Genomic DNA, 19,245 nt, shown 5'->3' on the forward strand with positions numbered 1-19,245 from the left:
AATATTTTACCTATCCCTCTCAGCTTTGTGATGTTGATGAATATCTAATTTTTTCCTAAGTCAGAGGTAAAAATATTAAACAGCATTGTGCCAAACACAGATCCCTGAGTTACTCAACTAAGGATTTCTTTCCACATTGACATTAAATCATTAACTCTGAAATCAGTCACCTAATTAGTTCTGATATTATCTAGTTGTATTATACTCTAATCCATTTCCTTCCATTTTCTTCACAAGAATAGTACTGACTATGGCAATTAGGATGTAACATGATTCAGAAGTCATTTCAAAAAATATTTCGATAGAATTAGGTGGATTATAACCAAACTGAAGGCTGCTGAAGAGTGCATATGTAGTTGGGAAGTAAAAATAAAATATAGATTAAGAACTCTATAAGAGCTCACAACAAAGAAGAGAGAAAAAATATTTGAGATGTGAGAGAGGGAAGATGAAGGAACTAATGTGGATATCTTTAATTTTCTCAGTGAAGATGATTGTGGAGTTGAATGGATATGAAGAAAGGCTATATAACTTTTCTTCACCTACTATCACAAAGAAATTGGCAATAAATGGGAAATAAATAATTTTACTCCTAGGAATTGTGTGTACTCTTCATTATATAAATAAGTTACATTCCTCGTACAGAGAATACTAATGCAATAGAAGAAATATAACTCTGAAAAATAAGGATGACAATAGACTCTGACTGTGCTTTTAAAAAGCTGAGATGAAAAATCTATCCTATACAATACTGTCTGTATAAATTGCCCTTTCTTGAAAGAAATGGTTTTACATTTATCTAAAAAGCTTATTAATGGGTTAACATACCTCTTTCAGAAAATGTTAAATATATTTTTCAGGATATCATGAAATTCAGTCATTTTTATGATTAAATTTAAAACACTGAAAAAATTGTTTCTGTTGTCTTCAAACGCATTGACTACATTCACCATCATCTGTATTCTAGTCAAAGAGAAACTCAGTCACAACCCCTATCAGATGAGCTTTTGTTACTTCAGTGCTGAGTGAATGTCTTGGAAGAATGGGAACAAAAATCTAGGTCTTTTAGCTGTGGAATTAGCATTAATCAAGAAAATTAAGGAGCCAAGTTTTTGATAGCATATTATGAATTCCTAAAATACATGAAAATAACTTCATGACAAGTTTAGTAGCATTTCCTCTCCAAAGATGATTAATATCAGCTTTTGATTGTGATTTTGGTCTTGAACAAAATTAGTATCCTTTTAGTTGGGTATGATGAGGAAACAAACATACAGAAAACATTTTAGTACATAATGATTTGTGAAGACATTGCTAGTTTCTGCCTATTTCCTGGATTTACATCCTAAACACATAATACATCTGTCCCTGAAATGAATGAAAGGGTACCCAAATGGATTCATCAGTGATTTTTTGAACAAGGTGGATACTTTCACATTCCAGTTCCTAATTCCTTCTCTGTTGGAACTAAGAAAAATCCATTTTGAGGATAAGATTTTTATCCTGTTAAAATTAAAATATTCTTTGAAACAATAACCTTTTAAGCCATTTGTTGCTCATATTCACCTTAGTATGAATTACTTTGTAAAGTTCTTTTTTAAGGAGGACTGGGTAGACATATGGCACAAAATAGGTCTAGGAAATAGGGCAGTCCATAAACAGGTACTAAATAGTAGGAGAGGGCTATTGTTTCTTTGAAGAAGAAAATAATAAGTTACATAAAAGAAAATTTATCTTCTACAAAATTTTGTTAAGGGCTTACCCTACAAGTCCTTACTATCAAGGACAAAAGAAAAATAGCTTTTATCTGAGCTTGCTGTGCATCAGGCACTATGCTAAGTACTTTATAAATATTCCATTTGTTCTTTACAACAAACCTGCAAGGTAGGGTTATTATTATCCCCATTTTTTAGTTGAGAATACTGATGCAAAGAGAGATTAAGACTTGCTCAGGGTCTCACTGCTAACAAATGCCTGAGATTTACCTCAGTTTTTCCTGACTCTAGGCTAAGCAGTCTATTCATTGCACCACCAGATACCATTTGTCAATGGTAAAACTTCAAGTCATCAGAATTCATTCACATGAATTCTCAGTTAATTGTTGTAGTTCAGTCATATCTGGCTCTTCATAACTCCATTTGGGGCTCTTTTGGTAGAGAGAGTGGAATGGTTTGCTGTTTCATTCTCCAGCTCATTTTACAGATGAAGAAACAGAGGCAAATAGAATTGAGTGACTTGCCCAGGGTGTCACAGTGAGTGTCTGAGGCCAGACAAACTCTGAAAGATGAGTTTTCCTGACTCCAGGCCTAGCACTCTCTCCGTTTCACCAGCTAGCTGGACCTTCTTAGTAATTAGGATGCCTAGAAAGATGACTTCCAAGCATTCTAATTAACTTAAGGTTCCAGGTAACTGAATTCTGATGAATTATTAAATACAATCTATTAAATAAATAAAAAATTAAATCAAGGGTTTTATAATTGTTAGTTTTTGTTTTAACTTTTGCTTTTTTATGTGTGCATGCCATGGACTTCTTATGGCACTCTAATGAAGGTTATAGTTCCTTTCTCAGAATAATGGTTTTAAATGCATAAAATAAAAACACACAAAATTACAAAGGAAGTCAATTATATTGAAATATAGTTGTCAAATTTTTTAAATGTTCATGGGACCCAGGTTAAGAATCTTTGGGTTAAATAATTCATCTTCTTGAGATGAATTCTTGAGGCAAGAGCAGCTAAACATATATTATACAAAGACTTGCCCAAGATCACACAGGTGGTAAATCCCAGATCCAGAACTGATTCAAGTCCTGCTCTTTATCCCCTGTACCATATCACCTGCCTCTCATAAAGTTATCTCTCCCAGAAATTAAATTAGATTAAATTAGAAAATATTAAAATTGTTCCCAAATCTTCCCTGATTAATAGTGCATTCCCATTTAAAGCCACTAACTCATAAATTCACAGGTTCTTAGAGTTAGAAGAAACATTAGAGAACATCCCAGGATAATAACCTTCAATCTGCTCAGATTATCTTCTAAAAGCTAAATCTGGAAAACTGCAAGAAGGTAAGGAGAAATGTCAAATGAGAAAAATCAAAGATTACCTTATTCTCTTATCTTCAACTTTCTTCAAGTATTCATCTCTCTTTAAGACTCCCAGGATCATTTCCTTCTCATGTTCCAATAAAAATGAAAGATTGATAATCTCTGTGTTCTTAGACATGGTATTTCTGCAGAAATCCCTGAAGCAAGTGACTGGATAGGCTCAAGATGAATTAATCTCTATAACTCTGAAGGATGTTTTTTAAATCACATTGATGAGAGAATTTACTAAATCAACTAGTACTTCAGTGTATTCTTCATGAAGTTTGTGCAGATGCACCAAGGGTGATTACATGTTTTCTCAGAAGACGAAGAGGAGAAAAAAGGCCTCCATGAGGATTACTTGCTGAGACACTCATTTTTTCTTAATTGGAGATCCACAAAGTCTTTGCCACAATTCTTAGGTTACAGCTAAGTTCCAACAGTTGAAGTCCAACTTAAATCTTTCAAAACAGATAGAGATCAAGAATTTGAATGGCTGTGTCCAAATCCTAAAAGAATTGAAAGGGCGGAGAAGAGAAAGAAAATGGGGGAAATGACTTAGACATTTATTTAGGGCATCACATAAAAACATCTAATTTTGTTTTAAAAAAATTTTGTGACTATTCATAAGGAAATTGGTCAATAATTTTCTTTTTTGTTTTTGTTCTCCATGGTGTAGGTATCAAAACCATGTTAGTGTCATAAAACACCTCATTTTTTTTAAAAATAGAGATGGGTCTGCATCAGGAATAAGGTCTTTAAATTTGTAAGCCAAAAGGCTAGAATTCTGGGGAGAAGCTTATGATAGTGAATTTTGGAATTCACTTAGTGAGAAAACAATAGTCATATAGGTAGAAACAACATATAGTATTGTGTTTGTTAGATCTCAATTTTGAAGAAAACTATATTCACAGGAAATAAGATTTTTCATGAAGTATTCTTATAGCAAAGGGCTAAAAGATAGAATTATATAGCTAACCTGTAGCAATATCTGTTTGAACAAAGATGTTATTTAGAATAAAAAGAGATTATGATTTTAAGAGGATAATATAACCAGTGCATGGATAACCACAGACTATATATGGAATTTGCTCTCAGAAGGTGAGGATAAAATCAAGAACACATCAGCTTCTTAAATTGATACTAATGCTAATAGTTTTGGGAGAAAATGAGATCCTTATCCAGAAAAAGGACTATGGAGATTGAATGTAAATCCACAATGTTATGTTAACTTTTTTTTTCTCTTGTTTTTTTTTTTTCCTCTCCCATGGTTTTTCCCTTTTGTTCTGATCTCTCTCTCCCAATATGATTCATAAAGCAATGTATGTTAAAAATAAGTTAATTTAATTTATGCTAATGATCAACAGTGAATAGGCAATGTGGGAGATGTTAAGAGAGAGACAAACAGGATCCAGATCTAACCACAGGAAAATGTCAGCAACAGAATGGTTATGGAACTTATTCCAGGAACTTATTAGTGGAAACAGACAATTCAAGAGTCTGATAGTTCAGATTTTACTTTTTTGAGTGGTATTTTACTCTATTTTACTAAAGAGAGGGACAAATGAAACCAGCTTCCTTCTATCTTCTCAATGTGTTCAATGATACTTAGGGAGAAACCGCTCCCATGGAAGTTCAAAGTGGGGGGCAGTTTGGTAGGAAATAGTGATGTTCTGAGAAGTCTCAAATTCATTAGCTTGCTCCTTTAATTCTTATATCCTCCTCTCCCTGAAGTACCCACATATGGGTTTTTAGGGGGCTGTTAGTGACACAGTGGATAGAATACCAGACCTGGAAGCACAAAAACTCTTCTTCTTGAGATCAAATTTAGCCTCAGACACTTACTAGTTATGTGACCCTGAGCTGGTCATTTAACCATGCTGGTGTCAGTAATTCACCTGTAAAAATAAGCTGGAGAAGGAAATGGCAAACCACTCTAGTATCTTTGCTAGGAAAACCCCAAATGAGGTCATGAAGTTAGAAAGAACTGAAATGACTGAACAATTCAAGCTATATTTGATCTGCATCACAGCATAAACAACATTTTACCCTTTGCTCCTAGCTATCAGTGAAATTGGGTGATCAAGCCAGTAACCTTCAGCATCATCTTTGAAGCATAACAACTCTCATTCCCTCATCCTTTCAGCAAAATAGAAGGACCCTTCTTATAAAGAATAGAAACAATTACAAAGATATTCTATGGGTCAGCCTGTACCACAGCTTACTGTGGAGGGCTTGAACTGTTGCTGCTTCTATTGCTCATAATCTGCTAGGGTCTCTGACACTATCCACTTTGCTGGAGGCTACTGCCTCTAATGCTTCTACTGTTATTGGTTCTGCAGTCTCTGTAACAATCCAACAACTGGAAGTCTAGCAAACAGGCAAACACAGATAATTAAAATTATATGAACCACCAAAAAAATCATAATAAAGATAGTGTCAGTTCACTTCATGTAACCCTGATTCCACAAATATTTATTAGGTATTTGCTAAATGCAAAGTACTATATTAGACTGGGAAATAGGAACAAAAATTTAAAAAAAATAAAATTGTAGCTATTAAAACATTTACTATCTAAGAGGGAGAGATTGGTGCACAAATCATTGTAATACAAATTGGAATATTTCCATTTTGTATATTTATCTATTTTGCAAAATGCTAAGCTGTATAGGAGATATGTAAAACATGGTTATTGGCTTGAAGAATCATATGATTTTGTTGGGAAGACAAGTATCACTGAGTTATGGGGCCAAATTTACTCCATGTGTTACAATTCCCTAATTTTTTGTTTATCACTCAAACCCATTAATTTTGTTTGTCACTCAAATCCATTTATTTGAGTACAGATATCTGTAGGATTTTAAAAATACCTTTCTTCTTGGGACCAATTTTGATAATTACTGCTCCTAAGGGGGAAAAAAATCTGTTCTATGACTGAGATCAATGAAAACAAACTAATTAGTTCATCTTTAAAAGCTACCAGTTAAAAATGGCAACTTCCTTTCCAGTGTTTTATATATAATACAAAAGATTTAATAAAAATTAAAATTCTAAATCTTTTAGCCGTAACATTTTAAATTTAAAAAATCAGTTCTGCCTTTTGCTATTCATTACATTTATTTCCAAATTTATCACACCTTCTCAATCCAGAAAGTCCTCTACAGTATCAAGAATTAAAAACAAAAAAGAAATCCAGGGAAAAAAAATCCTGACATTATATACAATATTCAATACTCTTTATTCCTCACATTAGAAATAAAAGGAGAGAGATGCATTTTCTCATCTCTTCTGTGAGGCTAAGCATAGTAATCATGACTATAGTATTCAATTTTTTTTGTTCTTGCCCTTTATATTGTTGTAATCTTCACATATATTTTTTCCTGGTTTCTATTTCTTCACTCTGCATCATTTTTCATAGTTATCATAGACAGTACTTAATATTATATTATATTTATGTACCTCAATTTGGTTAGCTATTCCCCAATTAATAGGTATTTCCAGTTTTTGCTAGCTCAAAAAAGTGCTATTACTAATACTATATTATAACTTTTTTTTTGTCTTTACCTCACTGGGATATTATGTTAGTAGTAAGATTTATACTCAAGAGATATAAATACATTAGTGACTTTCTTAGAAAAACTTAAAATTTCTTTCCACAAAATTGAAGCAGTTCACAGCTGTAGAAATAATAATATTTAATTTGTATGCTTGCCTACTTTCCTATCCATCTATATATTGCTAGAGCTTTTTTTAGAATTTTGCATCAATATTCAGGAGTGACATTGATATATGAAGTTTCATTACTTTATCTCTCCATGGTTAAATTATTAAGTTCGATATTTGTTTAACAAATACAATTTGGCAGAGTGTTACATGGTAGCTAACTAAAAAAGGGTACTAACTGAGAGGGAGACCAATTGCAAGGTTATAGCATTAATTTTGACAAGATATGTTAAACCTGGAAATAATTATGTGAACAATGAGAAGAAATTGGATGCTGTAGAGATGAAAACAGCAAAATTTGGCTAATGAATGGATATGTGTAATGAAGGAACCTAAGTAGTCAAGAATAATGTTAAGGTTGCAAACCTAGGAGATTGGAGAATGATGGTACTTTTGACAAAAACAGAAAAACTTTAGAAAAAAAGTGGGTTTAGGAAGACAAAATAATGAGCTCTGTTTGGGACATGTTGAGTTTGAAATAGGGGAACTCTAGTTGGAAATGTTCACACACATTGAGTGGAATAGAGTCAATACTAGGGTGCTTTGAGGAATCATCTATTTAGATAAGTTAAATAAATCCAAAGAAACCAATAAGGTCCAAGAGGGAGAGCATAGAAAGAAAATAGGCATGCAGGATATAGTCTGAAGAATAAAAATGTTAAAGGATGTCCATGTATGTGATCTGGACAATGAACCAAATTAGGAGATTGGAAAAGAATAGCGAGATAGGCTGGAGAACTCCTCTCCTGAGAGTACTATCCCAAAAGCCTAGAGTTATCAGGAAAAGGATAGATGTCTGTCTTTAAACAAAAACTTTCACTTGATTCTACCACTTCCTCAAGCTATCAATTTGTATTTCCATTTTTGCTTCACCCAAATTTTTAGAAAGAATTGTTTATATTTTCTGTCTCTACCTACTGTCCTCTCATGTCTTAACATTTTAAAATCTGGTCTGGGGCAATTCGATGGCAAAGTGGGCAAAACACCTGTCCTGAAGGCAGGAGGACCTGAGTTCAAATTTAGTTCAGACACTTAATACTTACTAACTGTGTAACCCTAAACAAGTCACTTAATCCTATTTGCCTTGAGAGGGAAAATCTGACTTGCTAATTTCTACTCTGGAGGGAAAAGGCTTTTTATAAAGTTGCAAACAATTTAATTGTCAAAATTGCTGGTCTTTTTTTTTTTTTCAATTCTGGTCTGTTTTTGAGCTATGTTGCATTTGCATTCCCCCTCTCCATCTTCTGGTTCTTTTTTGTCCCTTTCTATTTTTTAAACAAGTCTTTAAAAATGAAAGAATTGATTTCATTAATGGTTTTCCCCCATAATGTAACTTTACCTTTTTGTGCTCCTCTTATTTGAGCTGTTTATAGTTGGAAGTTTTCAGAATAAAAAAAGAATTTATTTGAGAAAGGAAATGGAATGCAGGAAACTACAGGAGGAATTGATAGAGTTCATAACTCTGTGATGCCACTACTTTGGCTTTAAGAAGAAGTAGATTTGAAGTGAACTGATCATTGCTAACTATTGTTGTGCCACAGTTCCCTTTTATTGTCCTGCCTCAGTTTCCCTAACTGTTCTGCCTCAGTTTCCCTAAATTGTTCTGCCTCAATTCCCCTGGTTGCAACCCCCCTCCCCTTTCCTGACCATTAGGACTGAGATAATTAGGACTGTGGAGATGTGGCCATTCTGACCAAAAGATAAGACTGCAGATGTCCTATCTCAAATACCTAATTGGTAGCCTCTATCTTTAAGCTTCCACACTTCCTGGCTCTAATTGGACATCTTCTTTACTCCCAGTTTATCAGAATTTATGGTCCCACTCCTCACTCCCATCTCCACCTCCATCAGAACTGGATTGATGGTCCCTTTCTGGAAATTCTCAGCCACCAAAGTTTGGACTCCATCCCCCTGCCTTTCTCTACCTGATCTTGGATATATATATACATCATTGGAAACTCACATTCCTGGCTGGATTCTTTGAGATGAGAGTCCAATTCAGCATTGGGGCCAACATGGATCCTGTTTTGGCCCCAGACAATCTCTCCCTCACAAATAAAATATTAAACTCTCTAATCTCTATCTTGACTCAGTTTCTCTGGCATTACACTATCTCTTTTTAGATAACTAATACAATGATTATTCCCATGCATCCTTCTGTCCTAGAGGGCTTATTTTAAGTACACAACTTTTTATCTCCACTTCCTAGCTTCCTTCAAGATTCATCCTTATCCCCCTTACCCAAGGGCCTTCTACCAGTTAATTTAATTTTTTTCACTTTATTCTGTATATTTTTATATCTCTATCTATCTATATCTTATTTGTATACAGTTTGTATGTAGTATTCCCCATTAGGCTATGAGCTCTTTGAGTAAATATCCTATCTTTTGTCTTTTTTTGTATCCCCAAAACTGAGCACAGTGCCCAGCTGGCATCAAAGTTTCTTAATAATTGTTTCCTGACTAACAGCTTAAGAGATGTTTAAAATTTGTTTACACTTTTTTATTTAGCTGAATGTAAGTTTAGAGAAGGTTTGAGGGGTCAGGTGCTTCATGATTGTGAATGGGAGAAAAAGGGAAGTGGAGAAAGATAAGGAGAGGGAGAGAGAGAAGAAGCAGCAAGAAAGAGACAGAAAGAAAGAGAAAGAGAGAGAGAATGAGAAAGATACAGAAGGCAAGAGAAGGAGAAAGGAGAGAAGAAAACAACAAAGAAGAATAAAGATGGGGGAAAGAAAGAATGGAGTATTTGTCTGAATTTCCAATCTAATCTCATAAATATTTATTAAGTACCTACTCTGTGCTAGGCACTATGCTAAGTCCTATGAATATAATTAATAAAAGAAAAAAAACTTCACTTGGTGTAGGATTGTACAAAAAGATTGAAGGCTATGGACAGTGGGAAAGGAGTGCTGCCAGGAAGGTTACCACAAGCAAAGAAGAAGCCTGACAGCTTGGACCAGAGTTGTTTCAGGGGAACCTGGAATGAATGTTCTTTTCCCATTGACAAGAAGACCAAAGTACTTGGATAAGGAAGTTTGAGGTTGTTTGGGAACATATTCTGCACTGGCCTCTCTGATTACAGACACCAGGTTGGGAATCAGGAGCTCACCAAATGGAAAGGTCAAAGTGTGAAGAGTAACTCACAATACTCTGACCTGTAGAATACCCTAAAGATGACAGTCTGAACCAGATGACCAAGAAGACCCTGGAATCTGTCAGCACTCTGAGAGTAAATAGATGTGGGAAATGTCTAGAAGCAGAAACCCAAGAAACTGAGGTTAGGACCAGAGACTGTTATCCTATACAAAAAGTCTGATATGAGGCAGCACCTGGAATTTGCACAAAGTCCCAAATCAGGAAATGAAATCGGAAGTATGCCTAAATAAAGTAAGACACTTAAATATTATGAAGAAATAATAATGGACTTCACGATACCCCCAAGACAAAACCAGAAAAGAGTCATTGCACACTGATAAACAGCCACAGAGGAAAAAAAAGATGGCTTAGCCACAAGGACTGTGAGAATATTTGGAAGAGATTAAGCAAGCAATAAAATCCAATGAAATTACAGCTCTGACAGAAAGAATAAATAGGAGAATAAATGGTTTAGAGCAGAAAATGGGAAATTTACTTAAGTAACAGGCTTTATAAAAATTAAAACAAGACAATGATAAATCAGTTATTTGATGAAGCAACAAGAAATCTAAGAACAAAATCCAAAATAGGAAATGTAAATGTTTACTGTGAAAGACAATTGACCTGAAAAAAGATATAGGAAAAGTAATTTAAGAATAATCAAATTTTATGAAAAACTATGTAAAAAAATTAGGACACTATATTTCAAGAAATCAGAAATGAATATTTACCAGATCTAGCAGAACCAGAGGGAAAAGTCAAAATAGAAAGAATCCACTAAAAAATCCCCAAAAGAAACCTAGAGAAATGGCAGAACTTCCAGGATCAAAGAAAAAATATGGACAAGCAGTCAGAAAGAAAGAATTTAAGAATCAAAGAACTACAGTCAGAATCGCATAAGACTTAGCAACTATTATCATAAAATGGAAGAAATTTTGGAATTTGATATTTTAAAAGGCAAAAGATCAACCAAGAATAACAAACCTTTGCAAAATATATTATCCTACAGGGGAAAACAATTTTATGTTATAGAAGACTTTCAAATATTCTTGATGAAATGCCAAGAATTAAGAAGAAACTTTGAAATGCAAATATGAGTCCATAGAACCAAGAGAAAAATGTCTGCAACTTTGTTTTTAAAAAATTTAAAAAACTTAAAAACTCTATTCAATGCAATAATTAATCACGCAGAGGATTAATGATCAAGCATGCTACCCAACTCCTGACAGAGAAGTGATAGAGATAGTGATAGGTACATCAAGGTGCAGAATGAGATATATATTTTAAATATGGACAATGTGTAGATTTGTTTTGTTCCATCATGCTTATATGTAACAAAGGAGATTTTTTAAAAATAATTGCCTATTTGTGGAAAAGGGGAGCCTGGGACAAGAGGAGCCATTAGTGATTGTGATACTAAATCAAGAAGAAAAATATTAAAAGAGTTATTGAAATTATTTTGGGTTTTTTTATGCCAAAAAGGAAAGAAAAAGAAGTTTAGAGAGATGGACAAATGGGATGATGTTGAAAATAATACAGTGAATGTATCAGATATGTAAAGAACATGCAGAATAGTCACAATTTCATATAGAATTCTCTTTTTCTCTTCTTTGATATGAAAATGTTCATATTTGTTGTTTTTCATCAAAATTGGTAAACCAAAGAAATAATTTTTTTTACAAATTTTCTAGGTGTTGCCATAACTTATTTATTGCTTTTCTACTTCATAATACTAAAGTTAAAAGTAACAAAAGACTATACACATAAGCCACAAAAATATTAATGAATTAAGTGTGATTTTAATGTAGGAATACAGTGTTTCCAGAAATTTGGTTTAAGAGGCTAATTAAAATTATAATCAATAAGCTAACTATTTCAATGAACCTGACTATTGAATTGAACTTTTACAACAGTTACAAATTGTACTTATTGTTTGTATTTTAATAGAATTTTTCAAGGTCCAACAAATCAAAATCTGATTTTAATATTTCTCTTCCATTACAAAGGGAATAAAGTAAATGACATTATTAAAAAGATGGTCATGCCAGGTAAGGATAAATACTAAAAGGGGAACAACATAAGAATGTCCATATCCAAAAAAAAAAAAGGAACATGAGTCAAAATAAAAGGTCAACTGAAAAAAATCCAATCAACTAAAACAATGACAACATCAAAATCCTGCACTTGGAAAAGCCACTGCTGATAAGAAGGGAGACATCAGCACTCCTTGAAGTCTCACTTCAATATGACTATCTATTTACATTGAAATATATTAGTGATTTGGGGGTGGGGGAGTGGGGGGGGCAGAAGAGGATGTTTGAGCTTATCAGTGCTGCAACACATACTCTTGATGCTGAAAGAAAAACTTTTTTTTTTTTTTGTATAACACTGCACTATTGGATATTATAGTTCCCACTGGAGAATAACCTCGAACTGAGTTTGAAGATAGCCACAGAAAACAAAGCTCCAAGAGGGAACCCAGTCTCAGATGCAGGGAATTCTGTGGGTCAGAACACGAGGCAGAGCTAAATACAATACTGTTGTCATTATCCTGATAATTATTGAAATGTATGGCTAGTGTATTCAGCTTAAGATCCTTCCTCCCTTTTGACTATTACAGAATTTACTTGTCATAAGGCCCTCTCTTCCAACTTTTCTAGAATTTAATTCATATATTATTCCTCTGTCCATGTCACTTCCTATTGTTGATCATGGTTAACTATTGCTTTCCTTCTGTCCCAGTCCCCATTATTTCCATAGGTAAATTTCTAGTACAGAGCCCTCATGCTCATAGGTAATTGGATGACAACTCTCTATCCCATGGCCATGTCATTTAACATTGTGGAATGGGAAGAATAGATAAGGACTAGAGTGTTGCTCTTAAACCTGCCCCTTTAGAAATTCAAGTTGTGTTCAGTGTTCTCCCCTGACTTTCTTTTCTCTATACTTTGTACAAGACTGACAAGTAAGATACTATTGTGACATTAATTTTATATTTCTTCTAATGGTCATTGCCCTGTTCTAAATTTATAACTGGTTATTTAATAAAAATAAGCAGCTATTAAGTAAAAAGAAAGAAAAATATATTAAAATCTTGTGGGGAGACATAAGAAAACCACATTACGATCTAACTGGTATATGGAGTGGGAAATCTGAATACCATATTGCCTAATTAAAGACCACCAAAAATGAAATATGGAATGGAATCTGGAACACAAAAGTATATCAGAAATTCTTGTTACTTTTAATCAACAATTGAAAATGAAAGTCAGAAAGTTAAAGCAATACAAGAAGTCAAAGCAGTGCAAAGAACAAGAGAAACAATTCAACATCAATAAAAAAACCTAAATTATAAAGAATTAAGAAGTAAAATTAGAAGATAAAAGGAGAAAGTGGGAAAGGTGGGAAATGGGAAGGGAATAGAGAGACAAAGACAAAGACAAAGACAAAGAAAGACAGAGACAGAAAGAAGAGAGAGAGAGAGAGAGAGAAGAAGGAGGAGGAGAAGGAGGAAGAGGAGGAGGAAGAGGAGGAGGAGGAGAAGGAGGAGGAGGAAGAGGAGAACAACAATAACAAGATGAAGAAGAACAAGAAGGAGCTGGAGGAAGAGGAGGATAAGGAAAAGAAGGAGGAGGAGGAAAAAGAGGAAGACAAGGAAAATGAGGAAGAGGAACAGGAGGAAAAGGAGGAGGAAGATGAAGAGGAGGAGGAAGATGTAGGTGAAAGAAAAAAACAAACATTTCTCATCATTTTGCTGTCAAAAGAAGTCTAACACAATTAAAGCACAAATTGGATCAAAAACAAAACAGAAAGTATACATACCAGTGACATAAATGAATTACAGAATAGTTATATCAAGGAAACTCTCCTACTGTGAAAAACTAGAAAACAGTAAATCCTGATAAGAGCCATAATTATTTGTTTAAGGTTTGGCAGTAGTACAAAGCATTTTAGCAAGTGCCTCTATGAAGCAAGTCTAAAATTTTTCTTAAAAGAAGGCAAAATTTTTTTAAAAATTATAAAAATGAGAACACCAGCAACTTCTATAAATAAGGCTCATTGTATGTTCATATAGGTTAGAGAAAGCATTTGATGAAAATAAAATCTATAAACAGAACAATACATTGAATGAGGGATGAAAAAAATAACATGCCCAAGTTCCATGGAAACAAAAAAAGGAACTCTATTATTGATTCAATTTTTTTTTAATATCTGAAAGGGCAATAGCATTTATACTTCCTTCACTGATTTTTGTAAAGTCTTTTACTCAATTCCACATTCACAGCTGATACTAGTACTTTGTTGTCATCTTCAGTCATGCCCTAAATACTTTGTGAGCCCATTTGGGGTTTTTGTGGTAAAGATACTGGAGGGATTTGCCACTTACTTCTCCAGCTCATTTTACAGATAAGAAAACTAAGCCAAATAAGGTTATGTGAGTTGCCCACAGTTATATAGTTACTAAATGTCTGAGGCTGGATTTGGACTCTGGAATATGGCTTCTAGAATCCAGGCCCAGCGCTTTGAGCACTATGGAGGCACCAAATGGCCCCAAGGCAAGTACTACAAACATACAGAATATTTCCAGACATGGTGAAAAGTATTTGATGTCCATGTGATCTTTATTTAAAGCATGCTATTAATGAAATAATATCAAAATTGATCAAAATAATATCCGGTATCTTCTAAGGAGAAAGTTTAATCTCATTGTGGTTCTTTCTAGCATTAAAGTTCTTGTCATTACTTTTGACCAGAACTAAGTTTAGCTTTCTTTCTTCTTAAAAATTATTGATTTAGTATTTTATTTTCCCCCAATTACATGGTAACATTTATTTTTAAAATTTTGTGTTCTGAATTCACTCATGAGTATGGTTTTTAAGACAAAGAAGGAATCATACTTAATCTTCATATTAACCTAGAGTGTATAGATGGTATCAAGTTATATGGTGCCAGTGAAATGCACATTAAACAGCTACTTCATTTTGTGGAAATTCTCCAATGAAATAAAATGTCATTTGAACAATAAATATAACATTGTTCATGTACACCAAAGAATGGAGATTGAAGATTTAAACTTCATTCTAAAGATCAAATAGTCATTTTACATACTTTCAGATAGTTCACAGGGCATTAAATATACAAGATCAATAGTGGAATAATAATGTCTCAAACCAATTCCATCTGAACCTCATAAAAATGTAATTACAACAACAGATAACAGTTATTATTGTTCCTTCTGGCATTTATATAGTGCTGTAAGTCTTAGAAAATGCCTTATATCCTTTAAAAAAAATCACCCAAGAATTCTGATAGCTGTTATTTAATCCTAGACTAATAGACTATATTCAGACTAATAGAGAATAAGTGACCTGGCAACATCACAAAGGTATTCATTTAATGCCGTGAATTGCCTTGCCTTCAAGACCTGCACACTATCCTCAATGTTACACTTCTTCCTAGATTACTATGTGAAAACTATTTGTTAATTATAAATGCATACCAACAAAACACAGAAAGATGCATTTATGAAGTAGGGAACAACTCATGTTGGGGAAAAAATATCAAATTTCATTTAACATCTGGTCTCTGAAACCTGCTAATGTTACATTTTTCTTTCTCTTCCAAATTCATGGGAACAATTATAAAACTGATTTCAACAAATATCCCAAATATGTGTCCAGATCATGAAAAGGGGGAAAATGTTCTGACTAATTTTAGTCTTTATATAATCAAGAAACTTCACAAAAACTGAATAAATGAATGGTTGAATAGTTCATAAAACAAGGCTAGCAAAGAATATTAGGTAACTTGAAGAGTACTATGTACAGAATCATGGAGGGCAGGTGTCTCAAAAGAAAATTATTTACTTAACATTACTTCTCCTTGGTCCTTTCTCATCTTCATTTTGTTTCTGATAATAGATGGCCAAGAATAAATTAAGATATGATAATTTGGTGACCTTTCCTTAGAATGTCAAGGAGATAATCTCTATGATTTTGGCAAAAGCCTGTTCACAAGAAGACCAATATTTATAATGTGTGTGTGAATGTGAGTGTGAATGAGACTATATGTGTATGCAGACATTTTCACGTGTGTCATAGAATCATAGAATCTTAAAGTTAGACAGAACTTCAGATATACTTCAGCATACACCTGACTAAGAATTTCTTCTAAAGTATTCTCATGAAATAGTCAATGAGCAAGTTTGAAGACCTTAAGTGTGATACACTCAAAGGTGTGCTGGTAAATGTTTAGCAACTGACTCTCCTGGGGAAAAAACAATGTTAATACACCCATGATACTTTTTTTTGTTTTCTTTGTAATTTTATTTTATTTATTTTTATAACAAATTTTATTTATTTGTAAATAAAAATAAATTTAATAAAAGTATATATTTTATTTATTTTATGCATTTAAAATATTATTTTGGGGAAAGTATCAATGGACTTCACTGGGCCCCTGGAGGCATCTATGACCCTCCAAAAGATTAGAGATCCCTCATCTAGGCCACTCTTCTATTTGAATGATACTGTCTCGAGTTCAAATAACTTTTCCAAGGGCAGATGGAGTGATCTCATCTGTTTCCTGATTGCTTCTTGGCTATCATTTCACATGATACATTTTTTAAAATTTAAAATGAGTTAGTAACATTTTATCACTTTCTTAAATCTAGACATTCAACAGAACTATAAATCATGCATTGGTGTGCAGTGTTTGCCAATTTCCAAGGTGAAAATGTACACATTGAAAATTAAACCATTTCTTGTGAACCAGTTAGAGCTAGCTCCAGCACAATGGAAAGAACCCATTGCTCCCTGAGGCTGACCATTCCATTCTAGGAAAGCACTAATTGTTATAGAACTTTTCTTTGTGCTTTATCTCAATTTGCTTCTGCAAAATCGTTCCCTTTAGGAAAGATTTATAAGAGTCTTTGGGCTATAATTGCACAGGATTCAAAGGTGTGAGTGGGGTTTGACATATCACTAGATCAAGCATTACATCTTACCTCGACTGAAGTACTGAAGTCTCATTGACAAATAATTTTCAATTTTTGTTGTAATTAATTATGTAGTTAATTAGTTAGAGCTGACCTTTTATGATCCCATTTGGAGTTTTCTTGTCAAAAAATGGTTTGCTATTTCCTTCTCCAGATCACTTTACAGATGAGGAAACTGAGATAAACAGAGTTAAATGGTTTGCCCGGGGTCACAGAGCTAGTAGTCACATAGTGGTATTTGAAGCCAAATATGAACTCAGGACTTCTTGACTATAAGGCTCATACCCTATTCACTATGCCACCTAACCCAATTTAAAATTACTAATTTCAAGTGAATTATTTATGCATACATGTATTTATCAAATCTTTAAAAACTTTTCACTTAAGCAAGAAAATGAAGTGGATACTATAATATGTTGAAATGACAGAGGCTACTTCTTTTTATAAATTCAACTTATATCTCATTTTCTAAATACAAAAAACCTAAGGCACTATTGAAAACCAACTCAAGAGAACATAAACTCATAGAGGACTTACTGAACTGCATCAAATATGACTCTAACAATAGACTGAATGTCATCTGAATCTGGCTAAATATGTAGAGGCTAATTACTTACCAAGAGTTCTGATAATTTGGAGAGGAGAGAAATACAATAGCTCACAAGATTGTATGTTAATGGTAGGACATAAATGATCACTGATCCTTCAAGTAATGAAAAAGAATTATTACTTATGCCTTAAGATCGTTTGACTTTCTTTGTGTACAATTTTAATAGAATAGAGAAGAAGTATTGAATAGAATGTTCCTATGGCTATTTCTTAAGTTTCTTTACTTTATTTGCAATAGTTCTTGAAAGGTAGGAATTTGTTTTTGCCTTTGTATCCAGAGTCTAGCATTGTGCCTTTCAGATGGTAGGCATTCTGTAAATGCTTTCTTAGAAAAGTAAAAATAAAAATAGTAATAATTTTTATATATCACTATACTTTATAATACTTTCACATTTAATAAACATAATAACACCATACAATGAATGCCACAGGTATTACTCTGATTTTAAAAACAAAAAACTAAAAGTTAAGTGATTTGCTTATACTTATGAGTGTGCTGTTTTTGTTCTTTTAATATATAAGGTGATTTTGAGGGATTGTACTTTTCTAAACATTTAATCATAATTGTATTTGAAATATGCCTTGGTGGGCAAAATTAATATCTATATAGAAATAGCATATTAGTTTCCATTCAGTTATTTAAATTTTTTGAAGAAAAGTCAGAAAAGTCAGTCAATCTTTTTCTTTTCAAACTGCCAGTTTGAAACTATACTGGGAAATTGGTGGGATTATTTTTCCTCTCAAAGGAGTAAATATAGTAGTAAGAAGTTACGGAACGTTGATTACCATAAGAAAAAATGGTACTTCTTTAGAGTGTATAATCATATATAGTCTTTGAGTCTGGACTCCCTGTTGTGTTGAAAATTTCATATTCATCTTGGAATTATTCTAGGGCTCTGAATTTTAATAGTGTTCCCAATGAATGACGCTTATAAGTATGAAAGAGACTTGATGGGATATAAAACCTTGTGATTGTGAATCAAGTAGCTGAATTGTTTAATTAAATCAAAGAGATACTGAATAAGAGGAAAATTGGCAGTGACAGAAAGAGAAGTCCTTCAAGCCTAAATTTCCTTTTCTCATATTCCTAGAATATAAATTTAAGATAGAGATAATGACCATTCAGTGAATCCACTCGCCTCACTAACTATATGATCCTTTGATACACTGCCCTCACTCTCAGAAAACATCTACACAATAACAAATCAGGTGATTTGATGCTCTAAATAAATTCAATATCCCCATCTCTTTTTAAGGAATACAGGAAAAGAAAAAGAAAAAGAACCAAAGAAGGGAGAGAAAGAAAGAAAAAGAAAGGAAGAGAAAAAGAAAAAGACAATCAGAAAGAGAGAAAGAAAAGGAGAAAGAGAAAGACAGGAAGACAGGCAGAAAGATAGGAAGGTAAAAAAGAAATATAACAAGAAATAAAGATTACATGTACAAAAAGATACCATTACAAAAATGCAAAGTGATTTCTATGGATACTCCCGACCCCTAACAAATAACTAATGAAATAATAAAGTAAGCCATCATTCACTTTATCTTGTATTAAAGAGTCCTTACCTTGTTCAGAAAGAACTGGGAGATTTATCTCCTCTCCTGTTCTTGCAGACCAAGGATATCAAATGCTTTAACTGCATTGAATCTAACAGAGCAAAAGAAACAAGAACTTGAAAAACCAGCCTCTCTCCTTTCCA

General features: G+C 33.2%; 1 protein-coding gene across 1 annotated transcript in view; it reads right to left on the bottom strand.

Moving 5' to 3' along the window:
• SYTL5 (synaptotagmin like 5) overlaps positions 1-4,039 on the bottom strand; it is a 133,149-nt gene extending 129,110 nt beyond the window's left edge. Inside the window, exon 1 of the mRNA XM_051985042.1 lies at positions 3,106-4,039. Within this exon, the coding sequence (XP_051841002.1) occupies positions 3,106-3,224 (119 nt within the window). The 5' untranslated portion in view covers positions 3,225-4,039. The remainder of the gene's footprint in view (positions 1-3,105) is intronic.
• Between the last annotated feature and the right edge of the window lie 15,206 nt (positions 4,040-19,245).

The sequence above is a fragment of the Antechinus flavipes genome, chromosome 3, assembly GCF_016432865.1.
Source record: "Antechinus flavipes isolate AdamAnt ecotype Samford, QLD, Australia chromosome 3, AdamAnt_v2, whole genome shotgun sequence".
Classification (NCBI taxonomy): Eukaryota; Metazoa; Chordata; class Mammalia; order Dasyuromorphia; family Dasyuridae; genus Antechinus; species Antechinus flavipes.